At 39.3% G+C, this 11,097-nt stretch overlaps 4 protein-coding genes and 1 non-coding gene across 5 annotated transcripts; 3 read left to right on the top strand and 2 right to left on the bottom strand.

The window, feature by feature from the left end:
- Positions 1-473: 473 nt before the first annotated feature.
- Positions 474-2,228, bottom strand: MOT2 (CCR4-NOT core ubiquitin-protein ligase subunit MOT2; the record flags this gene model as incomplete). The annotated part of the gene is made up of 1 exon (XM_056227473.1): positions 474-2,228. The coding sequence occupies one exon, from the start codon at positions 2,226-2,228 to the stop codon at positions 474-476; it is 1,755 nt and encodes a 584-aa protein (XP_056087291.1).
- Positions 2,229-2,713: 485 nt separating this feature from the next.
- RGI1 (Rgi1p) lies at positions 2,714-3,199 on the bottom strand (the record flags this gene model as incomplete). Its single annotated transcript, XM_056227472.1, has 1 exon — positions 2,714-3,199. The coding sequence occupies one exon, from the start codon at positions 3,197-3,199 to the stop codon at positions 2,714-2,716; it is 486 nt and encodes a 161-aa protein (XP_056087290.1).
- A 2,254-nt stretch (positions 3,200-5,453) lies between these two features.
- On the top strand, positions 5,454-5,535 carry Skdi_5.trna10S. The gene has a single exon. It is a non-coding gene; the product is annotated as a tRNA-Ser (tRNA).
- A 1,370-nt stretch (positions 5,536-6,905) lies between these two features.
- ICL1 (isocitrate lyase 1) lies at positions 6,906-8,579 on the top strand (the record flags this gene model as incomplete). Its single annotated transcript, XM_056227471.1, has 1 exon — positions 6,906-8,579. One exon carries the CDS (start codon positions 6,906-6,908, stop codon positions 8,577-8,579), a length of 1,674 nt encoding a protein of 557 aa, XP_056087289.1.
- Positions 8,580-9,541: 962 nt separating this feature from the next.
- On the top strand, positions 9,542-11,053 carry VHR2 (Vhr2p; the record flags this gene model as incomplete). Its single annotated transcript, XM_056227469.1, has 1 exon — positions 9,542-11,053. The coding sequence occupies one exon, from the start codon at positions 9,542-9,544 to the stop codon at positions 11,051-11,053; it is 1,512 nt and encodes a 503-aa protein (XP_056087288.1).
- Positions 11,054-11,097: the final 44 nt, after the last annotated feature.

The following is an 11,097-nucleotide window of genomic DNA, read 5'->3' as shown; positions in this document are numbered from 1 at the left end:
ATACATGGTTAAAAAATCCTTGTATATAAAGAATAGCCACGAAGAAAACGTTCCTAATGGAAGCGGATAGCGAACAGCGAGACTGGCAGAAGCCCTTTATATGAAATAAAAAATACAAGAGTCATCATTCGCCGCGAGTCGGCCACAGTTCTGAAGTAGACTGAGTCATTCGGATAAGAACTCTATGCCTGGACGGCAAATATTCCAGTGAAAAAAAAATTGCGATTTAAGTGAAAAAAGTAGCGACGGATTACTCCCGTTAATAATGATGATTTATTTTAAATAATTAGTCATTTCTGGCAGTGCAGCGAACATGAAAAAATGAGTAGATGATGCCTTATAGTGTTATGCATGTGAACAACTGTCCAAAAAATGAGTAACTTTTCTATGTTTTTCCCCCGTAAACATTAAAAGATTATAGACTTATGAGAAATAAAAGTAGATAAATTTATGGCTAATGCAAACAAAAAATATTAATTACCGGCAATGATTTTCCTTCCGTTGATTAGTTGGTTTAGTAAATCAGAAGAGTTTCTTGAACTTGTTTCTGCCATTTGCTGCTGTTGCATAGGGACTTTATTTTGTGGTCCAAAGATACCCGGTGGAGGAGTGCTGACGTTTAATGGTGGTTGAATTTGTTGTGGAACGGTTTGCAGTCTTATTGGTTGGGTGGATGCTTTCATGTTATCCGTAATTGCGATGCCATCATTCGCACCAACGTTCACACTTTGTAAGAATTGGATAACAGAAGCAGAATAGTCTATTGGCTTTATGGCTAGTATTTCCACTAGTTTGTTGGCTAATGTGTTATCGCTTTTCTTAGAGGTTTCAATCTTGTCCCAAGAAAATAAAGACGGATACTTCTTATAGGTCTTCTCATCGATAACGTTGGATTTAATAGATATAGGACTCTTCTGGTAATTTGATAGAGAACTTAGTCTTGCATCCAAAAAGTCAACGGCATTCCCTAGTGCGTCGTAAGGATCTTTGTACTCTTCTGCTGCAAGAGATTGCTTCTTCTTACCATGTGTTGGGACATTGCTGTTTGTGACAGTTGTGGTGGTTGCAGTATTGGTTTCGGTTGTGGTTATAGTATGATGACCCAAAGAATCGCTCAATGTTGGCAAATTGATGGAGCTATTGTTCTTAGAGAGATTTATGGATGTTATAGGTGTGGCTGATTGAGTAACACCCCATGGATTCGATCCTACAGGAACTGAAGCGGGAGTTAAGACTGGCGTTCCTGCAGCTGTATGGCTGTCATGATGTAGCTGAGCCCTCATAGCAGCTGGTGAAGGAGTGCTTGTGAAGTGTTCGCTCAGTAAATTGGTGTTTGAACCGGTAACACTGGTAGGAACATTGCTGTGAATGCCAGCTCTAGGAAATGCGGTTCCGCCACCTTGCTGTTGTGCTTGTTGTTTGTTATGGAGTTCTCTTTTATTAAAAGAGTCAGCTTCTTCGCCGGGTTCATGCAAGAACATACAATTTGGATTTGGGCATGGCAGTCCTCTTAGATAAGAAGAACAGTATTTGGTGGTACCGTATGCAGCCTTGATCAGGCGGCCATCCATGTATGTTCCGTCCACCTGAGCTATACATCTTGCAGCATCATCCTTAGAAGCGAATGTTATATAGACACCGTAGCCTGGAGAATGATGGTGGTAATGCTCGCCAGTTGTGCTACTAGAATGGGGTGTCTTTCTATTAACCACAATCTTATTTATCTTACCATATTGGCCAAAATATTTCTCAGATTTCAAAGTGGGCGCAACTTCTTCATATAGAACGGGAGGATTAATGCCAACAACATACACTAAGTTCTTTTGAATAACCCTGGTGCCCGATAAATGCTTTCTATTCGTATATTCGTTTTCCTTGCGCTCTTTTTCTCTATGTTTTCTCTCCTTTTCCTTCCTGGCAAGTTTGGCTCTTTCCATTTTTAACTCTTCCGGAGATAATGTGACGTACCTAACGTTTTCGTCATCATACTTACGACGACATGCTGGACAGCGCCCATTTAGTTCTGGATTCTGTCTAATATTATTATAACAGAACTGACAAATTTGGTAACCACAGGGGCAAGGAAAAAAATTTTTGTCAGTAATATCCATCGGTTCGATACAGAGAGGACAGTAATCCTCTTCATCTTCCGATAAAAATGACGTATCGAAATTACTTAGGGCATTATGGATTGCTTGCAAATTTTCTTGAACGTGTGGATTCATCATTATGACTGGATTTTGTGGGGTACTTTTGTCGAAAGCTATTGTAGTTTTTATTTTTTTTCAATGATTGTTGTGAAATGGTGAGTGTAGTGGTTGTATTTGTTAGTCAACACGGTGGAAACCCTCAATAGTATACATGTTGATATGGTATTCGGAAACTGGAAAAGAAAAGAGAAAAGAAAAAAAACATGTTCAAGTTATTAACTTTATCACCCGGAGTACAATTATCATTTCAGCAAGGAGTTCGGGTAACGGTAACATTCCTTGACGTCAAAAAGCATTGCTACTTGGGTGGTACAGTTGACAGTGGCTTCGAGGCGCTACGAAGCTATGATTGCGCCAACTTATGGCGTAATTGCGTTTCATTAGCATCCGTAAAAGCAGAGTCTCGGAAATTGGTTAATCATAACTCATTAAAAATATATAAAACTACTTATGAGTACGCTACGTGGGATTTGGTTACAACGTTATTTTCCACGCCATCAAATTTAATTTGCAGTTACGGGATGCGTTTTGTAGTCTACAAACACCATGGCATCCTCGTGCGTACAAACTACTTGAACGTCTATCTTGAAAGGCCTTTCATGATACTCAGTTTCCTCCCCATAATGCCAAGTGACCTTGTCAAAAGTCTCTTCTTTTGATTTTTCATGGAATTTCAATTGAGGTTTCTTAACGGCTTCTCTTATATCTTTCAAAAGATGCTTTTCAATATGCTGGTGCAAATGACGCACGAACTTCTTTGAATGAGAATTCGCTGAGTCACTAATCTTTTCCGGATCCTCATGCGACTCATGTAGCACAAATGGTGGATAATAGTTCAGCTTACAATGTAGGTGATCAAAGTCATCATCTTCAGTCTCGTTGGCAATGAAGGTTTCAAAGCCCTGTAGATCTTCAAAAACCTTCACCGTTTCACCGTCTTCTGTAGTTATCGTTTGAACCTTTACGGGGTTCTTATCCTTTTTCGTCATTTAATGTAGAAAAGACTGTCTATATAATGTATGCTTTGCAGTAGATCAATTGGAAACAAAGCGAAGCTTGTCACTTCATGGAACAAATTTTATAACGAATGAAAGCTGGGTCTAAAAGGCAAAATTCGAGCAGGTACAGAAAGCTTTTGCCTTTTTATATGCGCACACTGGTAAGCAGGTAGGATGAGACTTACACGTTCTGCCCAACAATACCCCTTGAGAAACCTCGCCCCTTCCATATCTATATTTAATCAACTATACAGTAACTCATAATACCCCTGAGCAATAGGTACGCCTATTTTATGGAAGCCAACTGCGGTGAGCCGCCTTCATTATGTTGGCTGCCTCGAGCATTACTACATTTCAGCACATCCGCAATCTCGCCACATAGCTTTTCATTCCTCGGCCCCTGAATCTGGGGTAAAAAAGATCAGTCATTTTGTCATAATATGCCCCAAAAAAAAAAGTATGCCCCACGCTATACTAAAAAGGAAAAACAGCACGCGAGTATACCGCGGTGCTCTAGCTTGCAAGTTCAACGACCTCAGTATCCGAAACTAAATCTTTTGCCCCTTTTTTGTATCGAAAGTATGTTATGCAAGCCACGAGCAATGACAAGTTGCGCATATTGTCGTCAGTTCATGAGGGAGCGAAATATGAAAAGATTGAGAATATACTTGATAAACTGTAGTCTTCGTCTTATTACTAGAGTCTCGATTCCTCTAGTTGCATTTTTATTTCTTTGAATTCTTTCTGATAGTTTTTGTGAATAACAAACATCATTTGTAAACATAATTGATCTATTATTTAAGTATGAACCGACACTTGATCCTTGAAAATTCCTATTATGTATTATGGCGGTCCCTGCTCATCTCAAAGAAGTAGAGATGGATTCTGAGAATGATGACGAGGAGTCTACAGGATTACTAAGGTAGTTTCTTTTTAAAACTTTGCTGTTTCTCAGAATTTCTCAGAAACTTTGCCCATCTCTTTCCACCGCCGCATCAAGGGACTTTACCCTAAAATCAACTTATTCAATTTGATTACCGTCCTTTAAATATTTGAATGAACAACTGAAAACATTCCAGGGTATGAAATACCAAAGAGTAGTCATTTTCAGGTTCGTGACCAGTAATAAACGACTCATCGAAGTTTTCAAATGGTTAAGTGTTCTATCCCCAGTAACAACATCCCTGGTATTCTTATACTTCACCGTATCGAGATACGACAACCCTTCTTGATATCCCAAACAGGAGCGTTCATCGGAGGGAACCACTGCCTATGATAAAGTCCAAAGACCCACTATCATGTCCCTAATCATTTTATTGCCTGCGCCTGAAATGACATAACTATCTTATATTTGCAAGAACACTCCAACGCTTGTCATATGGCTTCTTAACGTACCTCTTTGTGGGAAAATTTTATGATTGTATCAATTCTTCAAGAGTGACATTTTTCAGAAAATAGCTCGCAGATGGGATACCGTACTGACACTATAGATAAATGAATAAAGGCCTTCGTGTGGCTATCATTTTCACCAAAATGATGACAGTTGGTTCTTGTATTGCTTCCATGATTTACATCATCTTTTTGGTGAAACAATAATCAACTACCCGTCAATTACTAGTAAACTGAATAAATACATTCATTCATGTAACTAGAAGATAATCAGAACTTCTAGTATATTCTATATACATAACGTTACTAAATTTATCAGAAATGGAATCCAAACAACTGTCGCGGAACCTTACTGAACAATACTTCTTAACAGAGTAATTATAATATTCTAACAACAATAATAATATAATCTGTTACTAGTAATACACGGACGATAGCAGATTATTGTTCTACCAAGTATAAGTAAATACTGTTGGAACAAGTAAGCTCATCATTATTCACATAACTAGTCTTTGTTTCAGGATGAAGAATGTTGAAATGGTGTTCTATTGGTGGGTGCACTTGGAGTCGAAGATCAATTAATTGAACGGCAACGTGGAATTTATACATAAATGATATGAGTCGTTACATTAAACTTCTAGTAAATTCCCTAGTTTATTTTTATGTTGAACATACTTAATATGTCCAATCGGCGTGTGTTTTATATACCTCTCTTATATAGTATAAGAAATAGTTCTGCTTTTATTCTTAATAAATACCACTAATTATCAACAAATACATAAGAAGAAAGGATAGTTTGAAGAATTGTTTAACATTTGTTGAGTGATTTCCCTTCCTTATAACGGATGTAAATATAGGCACTATGGCCGAGTGGTTAAGGCGACAGACTTGAAATCTGTTGGGCTCTGCCCGCGCTGGTTCAAATCCTGCTGGTGTCGTTATTTTTTTTCGCTACAATTTTCAAAATAGTGCCAACGATGCTATCCCTTCCTACAAAAGGATTAAGCGGCCTAAGTGCCCGATGAGGGAAGCTGCTTGAACTATCTGGAGAGGTAGTATCTTTTTTCAGCCTAGACTGAACGGCGATGGAATAAGCTATTAATTATAGTCGGATTAAAATGGTCTAACGCGTAAAGACGCTTGAGATATTCGAAGGAACGGAATGATATGTTTATAGGTTTTTTGATAATAGGGTTGATGGTTTTTTCTTTTCAAACCAACTGCATCACTACATAATGAATGCCGAAGAAAAGCATTTATTTGATTCAACTCAAGAAAATTTCGAGAATACAGCCAATTCAATTTCATTACCTTTCTGGTGAAGATTGCCTGATTGCTGAAGAGGAATTAGTTTGATTATTTGATGGAGAAATCTTTGGGACAGATTTTTCTTAGTATTCACAGCTATCTACTACTTGTAAATACAAGTACCGTCTAAAACACACAAAAGTCTGTAAAACCATAATAAAGCCAATGTTTGGTTTGTTTTTGTTTTTTTTTTTTACAACTCTGACTACAAGTAGCTTTTTAAAGGTCAATGTTTTATTTCCATCACTTCGTTGTCCTCTTTGGTATAATTTTTCTTCATCTACAAACAAAACATAAAAAAAAAACGCACTGAGCGTGCAAGAGTACCTCATTATTACGTGTTATAAAAGGCAATTTAGAAACGCTGAAGAAATGGTAAATATAGTAGCTTCAGATATTGCCTGCCTTATTTTTCCTAAGTGCCAGTAATGCGACTTGATAATGACAGGAGGATCAAGTAGAAGTGCTCATTGTTACCCGGATGATCTGCTCGGCGTTTAGTTACGGTGCCGCGCCGGTGGCCGGTGGTCTTCCGGTAAACAAAAAAAGCTGCCTCCCTTTCGCCCCAGATTTCCATTCATCCGAGGGCACCGCTTGTCAGACTTTATCGTTTTCCTCATTTCATCCGAGAAGATCAATTCAAAGGCAATGACCACAAAAGCAACTCCTAACGTTGTGTTACGCTACCCTTTACACAAAATATTCATAACCCGTAATGAATCCTAAGGTATGTGACTCAATTTTGGTGTAGAAAATGAGGAAAACGTAATACTAAGTTAAAGCTCGCCCTTTAAAGTGAATATTCCTTGACCATTTGCGCAGGCACACCCGAATTCACAAACGTTTCTTTATTATATAAAGGACCAGCTCTGCTAGTCAAATTTTTATAACTGCTTGTTCAGTTGCTGCTTCTTTCTTGTCAATTTATTTCTTGTACTGTTCAACTACATAAAGCAAAGAGAAAACTCTCAGAATAACATAACAAAGAAGTCAACGAAAAATGCCTATTCCCGTTGGAAATACAAAGAACGATTTTACGGCTTTGCAAGAAAAGTTAGATGCAGGTGCTGCAGAGATCGAAGAGTGGTGGTCTGACTCACGTTGGAGCAAAACAAAGAGAGGTTACACAGCCAAAGACATCGCTATGAGACGCGGAACCTTCCCGCCAATCGAATACCCATCTTCAGTTATGGCTAGAAAATTATTCAAGGTGCTAGAAAAGCATCACAATGAAGGTACGGTTTCTAAAACATTTGGTGCTCTTGATCCCGTCCAAATTTCTCAAATGGCTAAATATCTGGACACCATCTATATTTCGGGCTGGCAATGCTCTTCAACTGCATCTACCTCCAATGAACCTGGTCCAGATTTGGCTGATTATCCAATGGACACTGTTCCAAACAAAGTGGAGCATTTGTTCAAGGCTCAATTGTTTCACGACAGAAAACAATTAGAAGCCCGTTCGAAAGCAAAGTCTCAAGAGGAACTAGATGAAATGGGAGCACCGATTGATTATTTGACGCCAATTGTGGCTGACGCTGATGCTGGCCACGGTGGCTTAACTGCAGTATTCAAGCTAACCAAGATGTTCATTGAGCGTGGTGCTGCAGGAATCCACATGGAAGATCAGACATCCACAAACAAAAAATGTGGTCATATGGCAGGAAGATGCGTTATTCCTGTTCAAGAACATGTCAACAGATTGGTAACTATTAGAATGTGTGCCGATATCATGCGTTCTGACTTGATCGTTGTTGCTAGAACTGATTCAGAAGCAGCCACTTTGATTAGCTCAACAATCGATACAAGAGACCATTATTTCATTGTCGGTGCTACCAACCCAAATATCGAGCCATTTGCCGAAGTTTTAAATGGTGCTATCATGAGCGGTGCTTCCGGGAAAGAGTTAGCGGACATTGAACAAAAATGGTGCAGGGACGCCGGTTTAAAATTATTCCATGAGGCTGTCATTGACGAGATCGAGAGATCGAGTCTGCCAAATAAGCAGGAATCAGTCAAAAAGTTCACTTCTAAAGTCGGTCCAATGACCGAAACATCTCACAGGGAAGCTAAAAAACTTGCCAAGGAAATTCTAGGCCACGATATCTTCTTCGATTGGGAACTTCCAAGAGTAAGAGAAGGGTTGTACCGCTACAGAGGCGGTACTCAATGCTCTGTTATGAGAGCTCGTGCATTTGCTCCATATGCTGACTTAGTATGGATGGAATCTAATTATCCAGACTTCCAACAGGCGAAAGAATTCGCTGAAGGTGTTAAAGAGAAATTCCCTGATCAGTGGCTGGCTTATAACTTGTCTCCATCTTTCAACTGGCCAAAGGCCATGTCTGTTGATGAACAACACACCTTTATTCAGAGGTTGGGCGATCTGGGCTACATTTGGCAATTCATCACTTTGGCAGGTTTGCATACCAATGCTTTGGCGGTCCACAACTTCTCTCGTGATTTTGCTAAGGATGGAATGAAAGCTTACGCACAAAATGTTCAACAAAGGGAAATGGACGATAATGTTGATGTATTGAAGCACCAAAAATGGTCTGGTGCGGAGTATATTGATGGGTTGTTAAAATTGGCTCAGGGTGGTGTTAGTGCAACAGCTGCTATGGGTAATGGTGTTACGGAAGATCAGTTTAAAGAAAATGGCGGAAAAAAGTAGAGCACGGATAGATTCGGGATCCGTCCGGGCTCTGTTGTGAGTTTATATATATTCAAAATCTCAATGTATAATTTTTCAAATATAAACATGCGTGCGTATCTAAGAAATACATTTATCATCTTTACTATTAGCGCACAAAATATCCAAAACTTAACGTCAATTTATTCCGAGTGGGAAAATTAGCCATTTCCGGCGTGAAAAATTTCAAACAGTATACTGTTTTTCAAACCACAGAAACGAGCAACTCGCATTTCTGCTGTTGTTTTGACTTTTTCTTCAGTGAACGTCTAAATTAACCTGTGCCACGTTTGGCCCAGGCCTGTGCGTGAATGATTAAGCTGCGCTATTTCCAAACATAATCATAGCATTGCCCATAGGTGCCGCGAGTAACATGCAAGGCATAAGGCACTAACTGAAAAAAGTTTTTCTTAGTCACCTTAGGAATCATTTAGGATGTTAAGGAACCTGAAAATGGGTTACCGCTTTTTACCCCGCCTCTAGTCGAGAAATTTACGTTTGGCAATTTTTGCCGCCCTTCGAGAGAGCAAAAGGCGTTTTTTTCTCTGCACGCCTTTCACCTCGAATTCCCACCCTGAGTCTCCTACTTACTTTTCTTACGAAAGCCAGACGCGGGATGAAAAAAACTAAAATGTGACAAAGAGTGCCACTTCATAATGAATCCGAGAGGCAAAATCAATCATTTATTGTTCCTTTTCTTTTTTCTGGGCATTTGGAAAGAGAAGCCTTCCCTAGAAAGTAACATGGCCGTTAAAAAAAATACTCTTCAAATTTTGGCTGGCGCATATATATACTCGATACTGCTAATCGAGTCAAGTGATCTTGTTTCACTTGATCTTGCCCTACATACCTTTTCAGCTATATATAAACGTTGAAGTACCCTCGTATCTCCACCGGAAGAAAACTCGGATACAAGAGTTAAGAGTCATAGCAAATATCATAAGATGACTGATGAGCTAAAGAGCTCTGAAGTTCGCTCAGAAGGCAGCCATAAGACAGGAAAATATAACGGCTATGGCACTACGCATAAGATCAGAGCTCAGTTGAATTTTAATGATGAGAAGAAATGGAAGAAGTTTTCTAGCAGAAGGCTCGAACTCATCGATTCTTTCGGGCTGAGTCAGCACAAAGCGAGCGAGCAAGATGATAATATAAAACAAATAGCTACCATATTAAGATGTGAATTCGAGTATCCTGAGACCTCTGGGGCAGAGTTTGAAAAATTAGTAACTGCTGCTGTTCAATCGGTGAGAAGAAATAGAAAACGTTCGAAGAAGAAATTGCTGTGCTCGAAAAAGAAAATTACCTCTAGTAAAGTTCATAAAATCCCATTGTCCCCCCCCAGTTCAAGCAATGTGGGGTCTTCCTGTTCCGCCTCCAACGCATCAAGCTCCGACGAGGAGGCTAGCTTAAAAGAAGAGCCTAGAGGACCTACTCTTCCCACTCTTAATACTATGAAATCAGCGAAATTGACTCCTTATCCGAGTGAACGTAGTCTCCCACCGGTATCAACCCACATGTGCCCCTTGCTTGAGAAGAACAGTTCGCCTTTTTTGGGTTCAGATATGCCTAATGGCGGTAGAACATTGCGAAAGCTTGAAATAGATACTCAGCCCTCAACAAATGGCCATAACTACGATTTCATTGTCAGATCATTAATTGTTGACATTGTAAATAATACTATCCCGCTCCCTGAACAAATTCAAAGAGATAAATTCATTAGGCCAAATTTAACAGAAAAAAAAGGCCGTCAAAGTAGGCTTGTAATATCCAACAATTTAAGAAAGCTTATCCTATCGAAGATACACAACTCCAGGACGTGTTTAGATATTTCCAAAGATGAAAAACATCTGGATTTTTTTACGAATTTAGAAATTCTGGGCCAAAGTTCCCTTAGAGCTTCTATCTCATTTGTGGTAGAAAGTAGCTTCTCCCATTTGCCACCCTCCACAAGAAAGTATCTTACTGGTAGGCTATCATCGATAGATTTTTTGAGCGTGTTATCTCAAAGGCTTTTTACACCTGCCACTCGCCAAATATTTGCTGATCTATCGCAAGAAAAAATTCAAGTCAGAGTGCTGGATCTCATATTAGGGTCTCTTGTTAAGGATTACGGATTTGACGCTTCTTTAGCGCCCATCAATGAAATTATCTACCACATGACGCTTCATCAGTACCCATTAGTTTGTATAAAAAAACAGCCCAATGTAACGGCCACAAACTCTAAATCCGAGGTCCCTAGTAAGTTCTCTTCACCGAAAAGCATGAGCGCTCCCAATAAACGGGAGTCTCAATTTAACATTCCAAATACATCGGCACGTAATGCAGATATCAAATTGGCTTCAATAGAGTCCTCAAATACGTACGAAGGTGACGGATTGAGGATGCTGAGTGCGATTTCATTACAAATTGAAAAGTCCAAACTCCCTGGACAATTTCGTGATGTTCCACAATGAAAAGGCGCTCTGCACAAATCTTCTCTGCATTATCACAGTCCATT

Source organism: Saccharomyces kudriavzevii, assembly GCF_947243775.1.
Source record: "Saccharomyces kudriavzevii IFO 1802 strain IFO1802 genome assembly, chromosome: 5".
Lineage (NCBI taxonomy): Eukaryota > Fungi > Ascomycota > Saccharomycetes > Saccharomycetales > Saccharomycetaceae > Saccharomyces > Saccharomyces kudriavzevii.
The sequence above is the reverse complement of the archived record's forward strand: the minus strand, read 5'-3'. Positions and strand labels throughout refer to the sequence as shown.